Source organism: Callorhinchus milii, unplaced genomic scaffold, assembly GCF_018977255.1.
Source record: "Callorhinchus milii isolate IMCB2004 unplaced genomic scaffold, IMCB_Cmil_1.0 Scaffold5, whole genome shotgun sequence".
Lineage (NCBI taxonomy): Eukaryota > Metazoa > Chordata > Chondrichthyes > Chimaeriformes > Callorhinchidae > Callorhinchus > Callorhinchus milii.
Window position 1 is genome coordinate 32587863 of NW_024704746.1, and position 19576 is coordinate 32607438.

The 19576-nt window shown below is 37.0% G+C and overlaps 1 protein-coding gene across 8 annotated transcripts in view; it reads left to right on the top strand.

The window, feature by feature from the left end:
* osbpl8 (oxysterol binding protein-like 8) overlaps positions 1–19576 on the top strand; it is a 68789-nt gene that overhangs the window by 44738 nt on the left and 4475 nt on the right. For 6 of the 8 annotated variants that reach the window (XM_042334872.1, XM_007895346.2, XM_007895347.2 and 3 more), the window contains 17 exons: positions 896–997; positions 3852–4055; positions 4596–4680; positions 4823–4994; positions 6745–6991; positions 7390–7574; positions 8441–8522; positions 8937–9035; positions 9372–9468; positions 11262–11360; positions 12250–12347; positions 12516–12605; positions 12862–12998; positions 14012–14197; positions 14990–15143; positions 16654–16759; positions 17781–17889. In XM_042334872.1, coding sequence (XP_042190806.1) covers positions 896–997; positions 3852–4055; positions 4596–4680; positions 4823–4994; positions 6745–6991; positions 7390–7574; positions 8441–8522; positions 8937–9035; positions 9372–9468; positions 11262–11360; positions 12250–12347; positions 12516–12605; positions 12862–12998; positions 14012–14197; positions 14990–15143; positions 16654–16759; positions 17781–17889 — 2252 coding nt within the window. The remainder of the gene's footprint in view (positions 1–895; positions 998–3851; positions 4056–4595; positions 4681–4822; positions 4995–6744; positions 6992–7389; positions 7575–8440; positions 8523–8936; positions 9036–9371; positions 9469–11261; positions 11361–12249; positions 12348–12515; positions 12606–12861; positions 12999–14011; positions 14198–14989; positions 15144–16653; positions 16760–17780; positions 17890–19576) is intronic. The other 2 variants (XM_007895348.2, XM_007895350.2) reach the window with 1 other exon arrangement.

Sequence of the window (19576 nt, forward strand, 5' to 3'; positions counted from 1 at the left end):
GACTGTTTATGGGACACTGTTGTGTGCAATTGGCTGCTGCGTTTCGTCCACAAAATATTACAGTCAAAGCACTTTACAGTATATTCTCTGAAGCGTGTTGAGACATGTCGAAGACGTGATAAGGCTTTATATCAAATGCAAGGATTATTATTATTAGCCCTTCAGAGACGACATACTGAGGACCTGTCTGAACCTATTCAGGTGAATTTTAATGATCCCACGTTACTATTCAGATAGTGAAGGGAGTTTCTGTCTGTGTCTTGGTCAGCAAGCCTGCAGATAAAATTGGACACTTCAGAGCTGCTTGGGGGTCATTGCTGTGTGCAATCTTACTGCTGTGTTTGCCTACAAATAGTTACTATATTTTACAGTGAATCCTGTGAAATGCTTTTGAGAAATTTTGACCACTTGATAGGTGCTGCATCAAATGCAAGGATGATTACTTTATTATCTTCTATGAGGTGTTATTATTCATACTTTTATTATTAATTACAAAAAAGTATGATGCAGAGAGTTTCTGCATTATTAATTCAGTGGCTGCAACAGCAAAAAGTAATGCTGTAATATAAAAGATAATGGAAAGTGTGGGAGTAATTGATGATTGGAATTAGGTCAAGATATAAAAGCAGTTTGTCATCTGAATCCATTGATTGGATTATTACCTGTTAATCCACATCTTTCCATACAATGGCTTTTATATGTGTAGTAGGTAAGTATAAACAAAAGTGTTATTTTAACCAGATTATATATAAACTAATGCTGGGAAATCCAGAACAAGTAAAATGTGCAATATTTTCCTAATCTTATAGAGCTAGTCTTTCATTTAATACCAGATTTGCATTGTTGTGAATTTCACTTTTATCACAATTTACTAAAAATAAGTTTGCTCTTGCAGGTTCAGAAGAAAAACTATAGGGAAGAAAAGAAAAGGGCTACAAAAGAGTTACTCAGCACTATTACTGATCCGTCTGTAATAGTTATGGCTGATTGGTTGAAGGTGTGTATGCAGTGGGCAATGCTGGAGGGTTGTTTACTATTGCAAACTCACTTGCTGGGTACTCTACTAAATTAGTCCCTCACACTTAGAGAGGTGATGAAAATGAGGAAAAATGTATTATGTAAATTGGGAACACAAACCTTTTCATCGAGAGTGAAATAAACCTGGTTATTCCACATTTTGTCATTATATTCTGCTTGTACCAAAACAATCTTTGCTATCAAATCTCTTCTAAAACTGTATCTTTCATTGTGCCTTCAGCCACCTCTCACCTATCCCTCTGCTTTCCCCACCCCAGTTTGGGCTCCCACCTTCATCACTGAAAAGTGCATTGAGGCATTATTTGAAAGGAGTTCTCTAATTGCATACTCGTGTATCTTGAGTAAACAAAATCCTATGGATTCATGGGAGACATTATCCATCAGGAAATATTTAAAAAGTATACTTTCAAATGAATTTATGCTTTTTAGTTTTGTGGAACTGTATTAAAAACTTTTAATTGTGTCCGACAATTGTAAATTAACTATCCAAGTAATCTGAATAGTTGCAGCATACTGTGTCAGTGGTGGAAGCTTCATATTCATAAAGCACTGGAAATCACAGGTTTATTACGCTTTCAGATGTGAGGCACATAAGATTCACTTGGAGATTGTGTGATAGAAAAAGGGGGTAAGCAGGTTCAGTGCAACCGAGATGCATTAAATAATTCTGACGTACTAATACAGGCTGAGTTGTATTATTTAGTTGCGCTCATGTTATGGAGGAAACTGAACTGTTTCTATGTGTAACCATGTTCACCCAGTCTCGCACATATTCAATCAAATTTTTGGTGCAAATCAACCAGGCTGTAGGGGAAGGTCAATCTTCCACCATTAAGTAGATGGGTTGGTTTCAGTGCAGAGCATGATGTGATATCATGATGTGATATTGTTGTGGGCCCACTATTATTCTGTAACTTGGCCAAAATCAAACCAAACGTTGAATGGAGATAGCTCAATGAGGCAGCTGGGTGAATGGGAGATTCACCTCCTGTATACTGAGATTTTCTGATGGATTTATGTGGTCTGTGGATTGTGAATTATAAACTTAGTGTAAAATTCTTATAAAATGAGAAGGCATCTTCGACAGTAATGGCCCCAATAGTTGATGTTAAAAGAGCAGTTCTGTTCCAAACAGCACCACTTGGTGGTGACTGGTTTTGACTGCATCAACACCACACACTGCCATCCAATTATTTTTTCAGCTTTACAGTTTCTGCGTTCAAGGCAGAAACATTGTGACATCATAAACTAAATTGATCATTACCTGTTTGCAATCTTTCCATATTCAGTGCGTGCATGAAGTTCAATGTTCTCATCTGCAGGGTCTGCAATCTGAATCTGTCCAATTAAATATGGAGCAAATTGGTCAGTGAGTCAGCAACTCAAAGGCATAGATTTAAAATCATTACCAAAACAACAAAAGGAGCCGTTAATTGTTATTTACATGGAAGGTTATTCGGACAAGGAATACACTGCCAAAAATTGTGGTTGAAGCAGAATCTATAATAGGTTTCAAAAGGGAATTTGCCAAATATTTGAAAAGAGAAAATATGAAAGATTTTGTGGAAAAGATTGAGGAGTGACCATTCAGCACATTGCATCTATGCTGAGACTCTTTTAGAGTCCCAGCATAGATGCAATGTGCTGAATGGTCTCCTGTGCTAAAGACGTTTCTGTATTTTCTATAACAACTTTCCATGTTATTTAAGTCTTAACAGTTTTGATATTGAACAAAAACTTTCCTAGGTTAAGAAATTAAATTGCCATGTATTTAATTATATTTGGGTTTGGGGAAACATTTTCACATGTGTTCAACTATAGTGTATTATTTTAAAAAGTTCAAAATTCAAGAATTAACTGTTGAATATGTTCCTTTTCACTTGTGAAATGCAAAAAAGCAATTAAAATTTGCCTCACAGGTGACATTAAGAATTCCTCAAATGGTATATAAATTGTTGTATTTCAGGTATGTAAAGTAATGGTCAAACACAAAGTGTTTGAGATTCATTGTAGTGTCATCATGAAGCCACTGTGACCTCAGAGGAATGAAAAAAACAAGAAAGTGACCTCTTTATGTGGACAATGAAATATTTAGCAGATAAGGCCCTGAATGAGATGCAGTTTCTATTGCATTCTTATGAAAGTCATGGGCCCACGTACAAATTTGTTATCTTTGTGTAATATAAATCCCGTCTTACTCGGGGTTGTCCAGATGGTTACTTAATGAGTTTCTTTTATTTCTAGGTATGTGATGAGGTAGCACTTTAAAATGTTTTAAAATAAAAGTTTTAATCAGTTCAGTGAATGAAATACCCAGTATGTTCTGCATTTAGAAAGTTTCAGAGTAGAATATTTTGGAGACTATAAATACTGTGCTTGCACTGTATTGCATTTCTCTTGTTTATATGCTCACTCCTTTAAAGAGAGGCTTTATCATGGCTGGCAGTGAGATGTGGCGAAACTTCAGAAATGAGGGTGACTGGATAAATTGTAATCATTGGTGAGTTACGGTAACTTCACAATGGGAAGTAATGATTGTATGTATTATGTCTCTGACAGTCTTTACATATTTTATGTAGGTAGTACTTGTACATTTTCAGCTCAGGCATGAATAATTTTAATGTTTTAATACCATTTATATGAGAGGAATCTGGTGATATCTTATATCAGTATTTTCTCAACCTCACAAAATACTAACCCTGTTATCCAATGACTAATATGATTTGTTTGTTGATGGCATTTTCTCTGAATCAGTGTGTTAACTAACTGCATGATCTAATTAAGTTTTTAATAACGTGCCTTGTCTTTGTTAGATCCGTGGAACTTTGAAAAGCTGGACAAAACTGTGGTGTGTGCTGAAACCAGGAGTGTTGTTAATCTACAAAACCCCAAAGAATGGCCAGTGGGTAGGAACGGTTCTTCTGAATGCTTGTGAACTCATTGAGAGGCCATCAAAGAAAGACGGCTTTTGTTTCAAAGTCTTTCATCCTTTGGAACAATCTGTTTGGGCTGTAAAGGTTGGTGTATTTTTTTCTTTTCTGGGCAAAAAAAAAACCCTGTTGTGCAAAGTGTAATTTATAATAACATGAGCTGCTAGGAATTTTACTTTTGTCCAAAGCTTTTATTTTTGCAATGTGGCGCAGGGTAACTGAAATTTGACTTGGTTATATAGGTTTGTTTAGGAGTCCTGTAGCTCAGTGGTTAGAGCACTTGCCTCACAAGCGAGAGACTTGGGTTCGATTCCCGGCAGGGGCAAGTTTGGGCAAGTTTCCTTACTTCACACGCCTGATAATAATCCCTCAAGAAAAAAGAAAACAATTATAATTTGGTCACTCAATCCCTAATTATTTGTGGGACACTGCTGTGCGCAACTGGTTACCACATTTCCCCCACAAATATACAGTCAATTCACTTTACAGTATATTCTGTGAAGCTCTTTGAGACGTTTAGAAGAAGTGAAAAGTGCTATATCAAATGTAAGGATTATTATTATTAAATATAATAAGTATTGAGTCTTTTATGTATAACATGTTGTACTTTATGTGATTATTTAAAAGGGTCCAAAAGGTGAAGCTGTTGGGTCCATAACTCAGCCATTGCCTGGTAGTTATCTGATATTTCGTGCAGCTTCAGAATCCGATGGTAAGAATGTAATAATGTAAATACAACGTTTGTCAAAATATCTTTGTGTGTTTGTGTACATTTGTTTCAAAAATGCTTTCCAATCAATTACCTTGATACCATATTATATCAATTATATGCATTGTCTGAAACTTTTTCACAGGAAGGTGTTGGATGGATGCTTTGGAGCTAGCTCTTAAATGTTCAGGCCTCCTTAAACGCACAATGATGAGAGAAGGCAAAGAACTCGATTTAAATGCTTCCTTAGAGAATTCCCACGTTGCCCTTTTTGGCCTCCTACGTGCAAATGTTTTACAAAGTTCGGAACACTATCAGTAAGTGATCATTTTTGCTTTTGACATATGGTTGACAGGTTGTTGTCCACATGCAGTGAAAAATCCTCGTTGCAGAAATAAATTAACAGCTCAACAAACATCTTTATTACCTGTATAAATCTGTAGCTTTCCAACTTATGGAGCTCTAAATGTTTGAGTTAAACGTTATAAAATTCTGTTGACATATTGAGCAACTTTCACAGACCTGCTGAGACCTGAAACTAAGAGATGAGTGTTACTGTTAAGTTGCAGCCTCATAACCTGAGAGTGCAATCACATTTTAAGGCATTTTGGAGAGGTGGGTAACAAATGGTCATGAATTTCTGGATCCAAACCACCTTTATGACTTGATAGATTCATTGATGATACACTCTGCTTTTGATGAGTACAATGCACTCTCTAGCTTGTCAATTTACCCTTTATTTTATTTTTAATGCTGTAGTTAACTAAAAGTTGTCAAATGTACGTGCTGTATAACTCAGAGTGAGTAATTACAGAAAGTAGACCTTGTCCTGCTGTTAATGTGAGAAACTTGATGACATTTTCACAGCCCCTTAATCACACCAGTGTTAACATTATTTCTGTAATGGATATTCCAGAATAGTAGGTAAAAAATGTTTTAAGTGGGGAAGCCCAAAGAGGGTCGATAAGCAAAGGGATCTGGAGCTAAGTCCATTAATCAGTAAAATATGGTCTGCAGAACACTTGAACAATAAGGCAAATTGAAAAATGGGTTTCATAACCTGAAGTATAAAAAACAACACACAGCTGCTCCATTTATATAGAGTAACGGCTAGATCTCATTTGGAGTCTTGTGCTTTTGGGCACTCATAGAAAGGATATATTGTAATAATAATCTTTGTATTTGATATAGCGCCTTAACACGTCTTTGAGACGTCTCAAAGCTCTTTACAGAATATACTGTAAAGTGAATTGACTGTATATTTTTGGGGCGAAACGTGGCAGCCAATTGCGCACAGCAGCGTCCCACAAACAGTCCTGGATTGAGTGATCAAATTATTATTATTATTATTTATTTATTTTGAAGTGATTATTACCCCCCCGGAAAAGCGATCCACCAATTGACTTGCAACCAGATTCCTACTTACTGCTAGGTAAACAGAGGCACGTAGATTAAGGAAACTTGCCCAATGTTTCACCCTGCCTGGGAATCAAACCCAGGTCCTCTCGCTTGCGAGGCGAGTGCTCTAACCACTCACCTACAGGACTCATAGAGTCTTAGAAAGAGTCAGAGATTATTACATGGGATGAAGGGGTGGTTTATGATGAGAGGTTGGGAAGACCTCAGTTCCTTAGAGCTGAGGATAGGGGCTAATCTGATTTGAATGTTCAAAATAAAGAAGAAAATTGACAACCTGGAAGACTCTTTCCTTTGGAAGAGGAATTCAAAACAAGAGAACATAATCTTAAAATTATAACTTAAGTTGTTTTCAGAAGTGGGGTCAGAAATCGGGGCCGTGGAATGTGATGCCTCAAAAGGTTGTAGAGCTACAATTAATGTTTAAAGGGAAGATAGATACATTGGAAGTAAGGTTATAGGTGATTAAAAGATGCTCAAATCTGTCAGAGTGGCCTTCTCCTGTTTCTATTTCCTATGATATTTTAAATTATTGCACAAATGACGTGGAGGTTGGAGTTAAAAACCTTTAATAGAGATTCAGTCTTGTTGAACTGAATTTATTTTTCTTTTGTAATAAAATAAATTAAGTACATTAATTTACATGTACAGGTTAAATGATAGTGAGATAGAACAACAGCATTTCAGAGACCACGATCTGTACTCAGACAAGTCGGACAAAGAAAATGAGCAGGACCATGAAGAATCAGACAATGACGGACTGGAGAAAAGTGGAAAAAGTGAGGAAAGCGACTCCGATACCTCAGAGAAACAGGATGATTCCTTTGTAGATCCTGAACCTATGGACCTGATAAAAGAAACTACTTACGTAGAAGAATCCCATGAAGAATTAGGGGAGGTAAAATATTTCTTGCACGAAAACTAATTACAACATATTGCTGGGTATTTTTTTCTAATTCACAAATACATTTATGTGAAAGAATAATCTTGTCTTTCCGTTCATAAATACATTTTTTGCTAATTTTGCAATTTTTTAAAAGAAACATTAGACGTGTGATATCAGGAGCATTTCTTGCATGGATTGTAGAAGCTTCAGTTAAATATTTTTTAAAAATCACAGCTGAATCTGAATCAGATGTTTGCACATGAAGTCAAGAGTTGAAACAATGTCTTGTAATGTAACTTACTAAAAGTACATGTTGTATAGGATGTTTTTGAACATTTCCTATCAACCTTTAAAAAGTTTGTCTTGTTCTTTCTCCTAAACCCTCCACCCACCCCCCACTCGAAATCTAGGCAGGTGAGGCTTGCCAGACGGAAGTAGTATCTGAGGAGAACAAAAGCCTAATTTGGACCTTACTGAAACAAGTTCGTCCAGGAATGGATCTGTCAAAAGTTGTACTGCCTACATTTATACTGGAACCTCGATCGTTCTTAGACAAATTGTCAGACTACTACTACCATGCTGACTTTCTCTCTGAGTAAGCATAGTAATTGTTTATACATTTTGGATGAATCTTACTCTAGTCAAAGAAATTGGAGCTATCCTGTCTTTGTGTAATGTTTCTGGTTGACTCAGCTGATACTTTACTAGAGATATTTAGGAGAAGAATCTTTACCATAAACAGTCTTCTCTCCCCTCGATGGCCTGATTTGATTCTATTCTTTTGAATTCAAAATTTTGGCTTGTTTTTCCCCCCCAAGTGCATCATGTTATTTCATTAGAATGTTTTCTGAGCTGTCTCTGACCATAGGCATAGTCAAAGAGGTTGGCTTTTCAATAGGATTTAAAGACCGAGGGATAGTGGGAGGGAATTCAAGATTGGGATGCTTTTGAGAAGTCCAGACGTAACAAAGCCATGAATGAAGGTTTCAACAGCGTTGGTATAAGGAGTTCATTGGCACCGTGACAAAGATGAAGAAAAGCAGCCTTAGTCAGGGATCAAATGTGAGGAAGGAAGACGAACAAGTTTGAGAGGACAAGTTTGCAGGGGTACGGGGAGAGAGCGGGGGAGTGGGATTGATTTGGATAGCTCTTTTCAAAGAGCCGGGACAGACACGGTGGGCCGAATGGCCTCCTTCTGTTGTAATTCTATGATTCTATGAACTGAGGATCAAAATATAAATTTTAAAGAGAATTGGGATTTGAATAGGAAATAACAACAGCATGGGTTTGAAGACTTCGGGTTTTTCTGTGTCTGGGAAGCGAGAGCAATAATCATGGTAAAACTCTGTAAAATCATATAAATGGCGAAAGATGATGATAATTGTGTTAAAATTATCAGTTTGTTTTGTCTTAATTTATCTTTGGGAACTTTAAGCTGTTATGAGTATTTGATTCTCACAGGGCTGCAGTAGAAGAAAATGCTTACAGTCGTATGAAGAAAGTTGTGAAATGGTATTTATCAGGCTTCTACAAGAAACCAAAGGTAGATTAGTTTACAAAAGATTCTAAAGTCATGAAATATTAATTAAAAGCAAACTTGTGTCCTATTATTGTATCTTCGGAGAATTACTTTTCATGTAAAAGTTTCAAATGAATCATACAATGTACACCTAATGATTTAGGTCAAATAAAGGGTAATATGATGATTGAATACATTTTACAAATAGATTAATGTAATATTTGATTCCCGCACATAGCCATGAAGTGATCTTTTTGTTTCATCTGTGAAATTATTGACTGAGACACTTTTCCAGATGCACAGGAGTATATATGATGTAATGCAAATGTTTTTGTAATTAATTCACTGTTTTATTAAAAATTAGGATTTCTGTGGATAATCAGTTTTCAATGTATGTTATACATTTTAAAATAGTTAACCATTTCTTTCTGTGCAAAGGGCTTGAAGAAACCATACAATCCAATTATTGGTGAAACATTCCGATGTATGTGGATTCATCCAAAAACAAACAGCAGAACTTTTTACATTTCAGAACAGGTATTTTTTTAAAAAAAATAAACACCAAATTGATTCAATATGTATTTTGGCAGTGGTTTCAGAAATGTACCTTACTTATGACACAATTTGACATTGTTCCTCAGAAAAGTTATCGCAATTTCAGTTAAACAATATTTATTAAAGTTGTTGTTTATCTGTTGTGCAAAGTATTATTTTGCATTTTCATTTTGAAATTGGGGATGAAAGTTGTCTTCAAATTATCAAGGCAGTTTGTTGAATGTATTTTACATCTATATGTTTATGAAACTGAAGCTTAAATTTTGTTGTGCTGATTTGGGTTGTCAGACCTTTTTTATTTTTGAATTCTCTTAATAGGTGTCCCATCATCCCCCAATCTCTGCTTTCTATGTAAGTAATAGAAAAGATGGATTTTGTGTCAGTGGCAGTATCCTCGCCAAATCCAAGTTTTACGGTGAGTTTGCTTTTCATTTGTGTAGTTACTGTTGTACATTGTTGCATATCAAATGGCAAAACATTGAGGAAGCCTGGAAGCTATATTTATGGTAGGTCAATTAAGAAAGTCAAAGCTTGAATTATTTTTAATTTCTCTATAACGCAGGTTTGCTACTCTCAGTTGGGATTAAAGATAAGGGAAAATTGTTAGGAGTAGGGGGGCAATTTTAAAATAGCTCACGCACCATTTGTGGAGCAGGAAACATCATGACAAACTTTGATCTGATGCGAAAGCAATTCAAAACAAGTAATTAAATCAAGAAGCCAGAAAGCAGTTTGCTGTTGAGCATATATTTGCCGGTAGAGATCTATTATATCAGAAGATGTGTGGTTGTTGTGTTGAAAGACTGAAAGATGGGGATTACTTATACAAAGTACAAAATGTACTGTAATTAATGTCTGTCTTCAGACTCCAGTGCATTGACGAGGAAATGATTAGCAATTTTCATCACCAATGTTAAGGTGGTTTAACACAACAACAAAATTACATTTGTATAGCGCCTTTCACTTCGGAAGGATGTCTCAAGGTGCTGGACAGTCGGACAATAGCGCTAGTTTAAGAAATGCTAATTTTTGTTTTTGTTTTGACCCATAATTCATTATAGTATTGTAGTACATGTCAAACTCTGCAGCAAACACACTGATCTCCCATTCTCCCATTCTGATTTAGTTCATGGTTATCTGCTTGGCTCAGTTTGTAGTTTTCGTTTTTTTTACCTTTAAGTTAGAAAGTTTTGGGTTCAAGCTCTACATGAGGAGTCTAGGTGGGTACACCAATTCAGTGAGTGTTGCAGCTGGTGGTGCAATCCTTCCAATGAGACATTAAACTGAGTTTAATCTCAGGGAGGGTGGAGGGGAGTGGGGGAAGGAGAGTGAACAAAAGCACGGTCGAAGAGGAGGGTCTTGAGATTGATCTTGAAGGAGCCACTGGAGGTGGCGAGACAGAGGGACTATGGCGTAGAGTTTCAGAGGGCAGCTGAAGGCCCGCCCGCACATGGTGGGGCGGCCGAGGTGGAGGGCGTGAAGCAGGCCAGAGCCCGCTGAGCGGAGGGAGCCGGCAGGTTAATAGGAGTTTAGAAGGTCTCAGAGGTAGGGGGGAGCAGGGCCATGGAGGACTTTGATGGTGAGGACCCAGATCTCGAATTGTATCCTCTGTGTGATGGGAAGCCAGTGGAGTCGGGCGAGGATGGGGGTGAGAGGGTCACGGAGCCTGGTGCGGGAGAGCACACATGCTGCAGAGTTCTGGATGACCTAAAGCCTATGGAAGGAGGAGTTAGCAAGGCCAACATGTAGGGAGTTTGCATAGTCAAGGCTGGGTGTCATGAGTGCATGTATGAAGATTTTGGTGGCCTGAGTGTGAGACAGTGGCAGAGCCGGGCGATGATGCGGAGGTGGCGGAAGGGTTAAGGCATGAATGTGGGGTAACAAGGATAGTTGAGGGTCAAACAAGATACCAAGGTTCTGGACTGGCTTAGTAAGGTGCATTGCGCATCCTTGGATGGTGATGCTGTCAGCGTCTGAGGTGTGGAGGTGCTGACAGGAGCCAATCAGGGGCGCCTTGGTCTTGTTGATATTCAACTGAAGAAAGTTAGCTCTCATCCAGGACTTGATATCTGTCAGACATTCTGTCAGGACAGCAGTGGTCCTGGAATCGAGGCGTGGCAGACCTGCTAGCATAACTTGAACTAGTGAATACAAGTTATACACGTTTTGTAACTAAAATGTGATGTATATATTTGCTTTGTGTTCCAGGTAATTCCTTGTCTGCCATATTGGATGGAGAAGCTAGATTGTCTTTCCTTAGCAGAGGAGAAGATTATATAATGACCATCCCCTATGCTCATTGTAAAGGTATGGCATTGTAGATTCAACTGGCTACAAAAAAGTTTTGATTGCTTATGCTAGTTGCTAGCATAGCTCCATTGGTAGAACTGGCAACGTAAATCCACATGTCAGGATTTGAGATCATAGGGCTGAAACTCTAGTACAGTACTGGAGAAGTGCTGCTTTATTGGAGGTGCCATCGTTTGGGTGAGGTGTTAAACCAAGAATCAATTTATTTGAGAGGACATTAAAATGCCCGTAACCTTACTTAAAAAGTGAAGACAGTATCCTCGCAAACATCTGGCAAATTAATTGGCTATTCATCTTTGTGGGACTTTGCTGTGCAAACAAAAGGTTCCCGTACATGAGTTACTTCTGTGAAGTGTTTTGAGGCAGTACAAATATACATTGCAACTGCAAGCTCTTTTTAAGATGCATTTCTAGATCTTCCTTTCCTGTGGCCTAGCAAGGAAAGACACTTTGCAGTGTAGCATTCTACACTGCGGTGTGTTAGCTGATCTCCCAAGGGAGCATCTGGGGTTCTACACTTTAGCTTCCGCACCCCTGGGTTCAAGAAGAGAAAATCAGCCAGGCCTCTTTTGTAGAAAGATATTATATAAGAGAGGAGAGGAATCAACAGCTTCAGGAAAGGAGGGAAGTGAGACAAATTTAGAGGAGAAATATTAGAATCAGAATCCTTACCAACCGAGTATCATTTCTAATTACCTCCATATGTGAATATAAAATGTTTTATCTTAAAAAAAGTATTTAAATCTTCTGTAGTTATTGTAGTTAAATTAAGTTGTAAAATGCTGGCTTGTGTTCATAATGAAGTGTGTTATTGCAATCTTGTAGCTAAGAATTCTTGAAGCTTGTAAGCTACTTTGATATTTAATAATTAAGAATTTTCATTTAGGAATTCTTTATGGAACATTGACTCTTGAACTTGGAGGATATGTTAACATCAGTTGTGAGAAAACTGGCTACAGTGCAATAATTGAATTCAAATTAAAGGTTAGTAAATTGATTTCTCTTTAAATTTAGCACGTTACCTGAGTGTTTTGTTTTTGCCCAATGGATTTATTAGGGAAGCCACTGATCCTTTTTATTGTTCAGTTTTGGAACAAATGTAATATCTCACAAGTGACCTGACTGCAAAACATTGTTTTTTGACTTTCACAGCCATTTTTAGGCAGCAACGACAGTGTTAACCAGATAGCTGGGAAGATCAAACTGGGATCAGAAGTTTTGGCTACTTTGGAAGGTCACTGGGTGAGTAAGGAACTATATAGCTTTAATTTATTCTACGAAATCAAGTCAAAATGTTAACTGAGATAATGTAGATCACTATAGTAAGTGTTGAACTGTTTTGATTAAAATACAAATCAGATATTTAGAAATGTAGTAATTTCTTTTGATTATTTACTTGGAATGATTACATTTATAGTTAGCATTTTTACATGTCTTTAAACATTTCCAGATACTTTTGTACTTGAAGGAGCCTTAGTTTCCTTGTCTCCCTGAACAGGACACTGAAGTTATCATCAATGATAAAAAGACCAACAAATCAGAGTTATTCTGGAACCCTACTATTGACATCCGACAACAGAGGCTGACCAGATGCACTGTGCTTTTTGAGGAACAGGAAAATGTGGAATCAGAAAAGTAAGTATTCACTAACTTTAATTTTTTAAAAAAGTTCCTTTACAGATTCAATGTGACCACTGAATTTCCATTCGTATTTAAATATACAAATTTAAGACCTCTAGTTAGACGATATAATTTTCTCTCCCGTACAGTTTACTCATAAACTAAATTAAAGGTGAGCTCTAGTGTTCAAATTATTTTAAATAATGCACAATGACTCAGTAATATTACTCTCTTAGTAAAATTCAAGAAAACACAAGAAAAGTGATTCAAATTGAATGTTTCTACATTTGTAAATAAATCATTAACTTCATTCACTACTTTGTAGAACTGATTGCTCATCACAGTATTGTACTTAATGTGTATTTTTTTAAAAAAAGAAATCCATGTTACAAGCTGTTCTGTGTATTGGGACTCGCCTTAAAACAGTTAATAGTTCTTCACAAGGTAAGTGGAAAATAACTGGTCTTTATTATGTGGATCAAGTAACTGGTATAGGAAAATCGAAAGGTAGGACTGTATTACACGGTGATAAAGGGTTGAAAGCTTCATATTACCTTATAAACTACAAGAGTAGCTTATCAGTTTCACCTGACCTTAGAGATGTGTTGTTCTTACCTTGAAACATAATTCTGCATTTTTTGTATTGCTAAAAGCTTCAAAATTCAAGTACTTCAATAGCAAAAGGTTGAGGCAAACAATAACAAAACAAAATCCCCCCAAAACAAGTCTTCCCCTTGGCTTATCAGCATTTTCATTTTGCCCCTGAGTGACTTGGAGGTGCTCATTATTTGGTGTTATGTTTCTGTATCCCGTGTTTTTTAAAGTCTCGATGTTGTCTTCTCCTTGATGCACTCCATAAAGTGCAGTAATGTTGAAGGTCGTCCGTGTCCAGGCTATAAATTTCTTAAAGGAGCACTTTCAAATAATTTCTTCATGAATGTCCTCTGATAAAGTAACCAACATTTATGAATGGATAGTTTTAATTTTGACAGATCTACTTTGCCTTACTTTCTGTGTTATCTTCTTAGACTGTGGCAACATGTGACTCGGGCAATTTCCCATAAAGACCAGAATGAAGCCACGAATGAAAAGTTTATCCTTGAAGAAGCACAGAGAAATGCTGCCAAAGAACGAAAAGCCAAGAAAACAGAATGGTTTTGCAAGTTGTTTGAACAAGATCCAATTACAGGAGATTGGCATTATAAATATGCAGAGTAAGTATATTTTCCAAACATTTGCATTATAATCATTCTGATTACTCTTGTTACACTATGAAAATTGGCCAATACAATTTCTATTTCTGTATTGCTAACGATATCAATCAATTCAGTGCCATTTTTCTGAACCCTGGACAGAAAAAAATGGTAATGATTATTTGCATGGTTGCAGTGTCTGTAGAAACTTAGTTAAGCAGCCAACTGCAGAACCACTACAACAACTTGCATTTATATAGCGCCCTTCACCAGGGGTAGCATCCTGGAGTGCTACCAAGATTACTGTGTAAGAGATAACTTCAAGAAGTGGTGGTTAGGTGGAATTGAGCTTGCTTTTAAAGAGCATTGTTGATTGTTGCAGATGAATAGATAAAATGTGTTGGTTGTATGATCAGATCCCGAAGCTAGCCATCACTTGCAATCATAACTTGGAGTACCATAGAGCTGCAGAGTTAAAGACAGTGTTGTCATTGTTAACTTTCTCTCCTGCCTTCCCTCAAAAGATGTCTTTATTGACTAACCTTGGAGTAATATTGAGTCGGTTCATTAGTTTTTGTATCTGGTCTTTTTTTTTAAAAAAGCTATTAGTTCTGTTACAGAATTTAAATATTTTAAATCTGGAGCAATATGGCAGCATTATTGCAACTGGAGTTGCAATGCAATGCTTGTGAGTGCTCCGAGACACTGAAGGCTGCGATATAAATGCAAGTTGTTGTTGTTGCGTTTGATCTCTTTGGTTGTCAGAGAAGTTTTACCTGATACTAATAAATGAGTGTGTTTTATTGAATGCAGCACCAGGCCTTGGGATCCACTGAACGACCTGATGCAGTACGAGAAAGATGGTGTCATCCAGTCCAAAGTTTGGCACCGCACTCCAATGGTACGTTCTGGCAGTGTAATTAGTCTCAGTAACCAAGTGGGAAGGAAAGAGAATTGCAAACGGCAGGTAGGTTTTAAGGTGAGATTGTACGAATACCACGTTTACTACCAGCAGTGACCCAGTTTAAATGATTAGGGTGGTTTTCCTCACTTTTTTTTTGAACCTTTGTCAGTCGGGAGTAAAATTCTCAATCTATCCCGACGTCATGTAATTAGTATTTCAGGTCCTGATCTTTCATCGTGGATGAAAATATGTTTGAACCTCACATCTTTTTGAGATGTAATTAACTGCTGACACCATTTCAGTATTTCTGCTGAATTCTGCCGACTCAATTGTTGGAAGGGTTGATAAAAAGTGGGATGATTTTAATAGGAATTTGGAAAGGGTTTTTTTCCCCCTCCGCAAAGAATACATCAGCGTGACAGTTTTTCTCTGGTCTTCAGTTTTCTCTGAGCATTTGTCAGCCAAATGGCATTTAGCCTCTGGAACCTTAAAGTGCAGCCTGAGATCACTTATACTAACTTGTTACATACCAACTGAGGCTACAATCAGAACATACTGATTGAGAGCTGCTCTCTCTACAGACCATTCAGTCCAACTACTGGTGTTTATATACTCTGCATGAGCCTCCACTCCTATTCTATACTCCTCTGTTCATTTCTCCTTGGTGAATTTATCAAGCTTCCTCATAAATATCTTGATGCTTTTTGCTTCAATCCGAGCTTCCACCCGTGAGTGCCACATTCTCACCACCCAGTCAGTATGTAAAGAAGTTCCTCCTCAACTGGAGCCTGTAATTATTGATTTCAGTTCTATGGGTAGTTGCCATGTGAAGAAGAACCATATAATTTATAGTTGTGTAAGCTTCTTGACTTGCTCAGTGAATGCTCGTAAAACCCCATTGCTTGATACCATTAAATTATCTCGATGAGCAAGGAAAGGGAGGCAGTAGCAGTGCATCTGACCTCTGTCCCAGAGCCAGTCTTGACACAAAATAGCAAGTCCATTGTAGGCCACAGGTGAAGGAGATGCTTGACTACTGAGGAAACGCTAGGATTTCCTTATCAATGCAATTCTCTCCCTTATGGAGTAAAACTAAATTAGATAAACAGAACTTTTAATTTGGATTTATTTTGCACCAGTGTTGTGTTATAGTCTGTGACATGATGTTCCTCTATTTTCATCAGAAGGGGCCACCACACTCTCCTATAAAGAAATGAAAGCACTTCAGAGCCCAATCTTATCTAATTTCAATGCTTATTGGACTCTGTCATGTACAGTAAAGTGCATCTTTTTCATGTAACTGCAGTAGGAAAGGTTGGTATGACCACAAATTGAAGTGCTATACTTGGGGTCTACCACAGGTTTGAATTTTGGAAAATTACTAAAGACTTCGGTATTGGATGACCTTTATCAAAAATGTTTACCCTTATTTTGTAAGAATATATTGTTCCACATCAATTGAAATACTTGTGAAGATAAAGTTTTTTTGAAAGATTGAAGAGAACATTCACAACTGAGGTGAACAAAATTAAGGGCTATCCTTTCATTTTAGTTTTCATTCATTTTGTCACAGGTCGCTGTACCTAAACGACCCCGGAATAAGCACAGTGGCCAGCGGATTCCTGAAAGTGGATGTTCCACACCAGAACAAGATCAGCAAGACTCATCCGAGTCAGAAAGTGAGTTTTTTTTAAACGTTTCTCTCTCGCGTCACTGCAAATAGTCTTTCAATCATATGTTAGATACATCCGTCAGTCAAAAATGAGCCCCTTCATGTAAAATGACTTAAATTATAGGGATTATAGGCTTTGGTAAAAAAAAAAATTGGTTATTTACTATTTTTGCTTCATTTAAATTAACTTGCCGACTTCAGATTTACTTCTATACCGTGAAGCACACTCCCTAACAACGAATAGAATTACATAGAATGATATTGCATGGAAACAGACCACTCAGCTCAAGCAGCCCAAGTAATGGTTTATACTCCACACAAGCCTCTCCCCTTCCTAAACCCTTTAGCCTCATGTATGCATCATATCCCTTTAAATACTCTGGTGTTTTTGCTTCAACAACAATATACATCAGTGAGTTTCTCATTCTTAGAATTGAGCTTTCAAAGAAAGAAGTTTCTTCAAAATTTCCTTTTAGATATGCCGCTAACTTTCTTAAGACTGAATCTTGAAATTTTCTAGTCCTAAAATGAATGATTGTCATTTGAGGCAATCCCTAATGTGTTTTCAGTTCTGTAGTAAACACTTTGAGTCCTACGCTGACCGACAATTTGACTTCCACATAAGAGGATATTTGTACTTTGATTCCAGCATTAGGTAAAGTTTGGGCTTGTTTTACATCTGTGGGAGGGAAACTGACAATCACTTTAGGAGAGCTCATCTTAAGAGTAAAATTCAGTACTTAACTGCCATCAAGAGAAAGCAACAACCATGGAATGCAGCAACCTTCAGACAAATGAATTATGGTATGAACCCAAAAAAATCCAGATGGATGGAAAGTCTATGGTTTGAAATAATGAATGAATGACTTCCTACTGTTATTTTAAGTCAACATTACACTTAAATATCTTGCATCCCTTGCAGCTACAGTGAATAGATTGAAGTTGCTTTAAGCACATTTTTCTAAGTATTTTTAATTCACTTAGTTATGAAATACTCACCCCCGTGACTCTGTGTATGTTTCCTGTAGGACAAAAGACAGCGAAGCACAGTACAAGATTGAGAAAGAAGGTGAATGATCTTGGTGAACTTCAGAGTGCCATCGATTCAATTAGACAAACACAAGAGGAGATAAACAGGTATGCAAATGTATACCAATAAATTAGCATTTTGTTCTGACTATAATCTAGTACTCAAATGCCTGTAACAATTGTTCTCCCACAGGACAATCTGCTAATTTCAGACAGATTGTTGATGAACCTGGAATCATTCCCATCCATATTTTGAAAATTCAGTAGTATATTCATCAGGGGACCTGACAATAAATGTCTTAATATGTAAATTTTAATATAGAAAATTGCACAATTATTTAGAACTAAGGATGATCTGATAGCTCCAGAATAGAACTGCACAGCGGGAAATTAAATGCCACTTCAGCTGAAAATGGGATCAACTAATTCTTGTTGAGTGAATTTTGACAATTTTCTTCAGACCAGTAGGTGACACCAGAGCATTCCTGACCCGACAGGAGAACCTCTTTGGTTAATCAATCACATTGTGGTTAAAAAGAATTGATCACATTCATGAAGAACCAGTCACAGAGACTGCCCACTTAGCAATAGATGATAGTATGTATATTTGAGGATTTTTTTTTAAATAAGTAAAGGGAATTAAATGTATTTGCGTTATTGTCCTTTTTAGGAACCATTTTTTGCCTATGTTCTCCCTTTCACTCCTTAAGACTCTCCTTTTCTTCTACAGAGGTAAAGGTCCACAGACCCTGGTTGTTCTCTGGTACCTTGTCCAAGTGGCCGTTTCATGTTGAGCTTCGACAATTAATATTGGAAACCTATTAGATTGGTGGCCATCATAGCTGAACTTAATTATGTCATCTGTCATTACGTTTTTCAGTCAGAAATTGAAACCCCTATTTCTCCTCCCTAAATCGGGGGCGTTTCACCCATTAAATATGCAGTGAATTCACTTTACAGTATATTCTGTGAAGCACTTTGAGACGTCTCGAAGACATGATAAGGCGCTATATCAAATGCGAGGATTATTATTATTGATGCCAATTATAGAGCTGCAAATTCTTCTTCTTTACCAGGGATCAGCTAATTTTCTTAACCTAGTGTTTAAAACTGCAGATTTCCTGTGTTTGCTCCAGTGCTACACCAGATGAAATCTTTATAATCAGGTCATCTGAGGAGCATATAAAGTGTTTTTTTTCTTCAAACAAAGAATAGTCGTGTGCCTTTTGGTAATGCAAAATATTTTTAGTTTAGTAATTGCATATTTCCTATTTCAAAATGTATTGCTAAAGTCTTTGCAACACCAATTACATGTTGCAGCATTGAAATGGGCTCTGCTGGAGGCAAGCTCCAGTGAATTCTAGGAGTCCAGGAATAAAACAGATATTTTTATAAGCTTATTACTGAAGCAAATTGTGTATAATGGAGCTTCTCAGATCATTGGGAGTGTCCTTACAACAATATGCTATGAAAATGAACACTTGCAAATGATTGACTAAGTCTTAAATTGCTTTATACTGCCTTATATTTTTACAAATTTTCTATATAAACTTCCCTTTTTTCTGGTGTTACTGTCCATTTTGGAGACGGGATCTATATTGTCAGATTAGCCTCAAACCCGCTTTGAAGGTTGTTTTTTTTCCACCAGTTGGATTACAAAATATTGAAGATCACTTTGGTTATGTCATCAAAGAATCCAATCAGTATCTTTCTGTGGGTGGTTGACAAGTTAGCAGAGGAGGCTGCTAAAACAAGTTGTCTTTGTGATGTCCTTAGAATTGTGATGTTTTTCGAT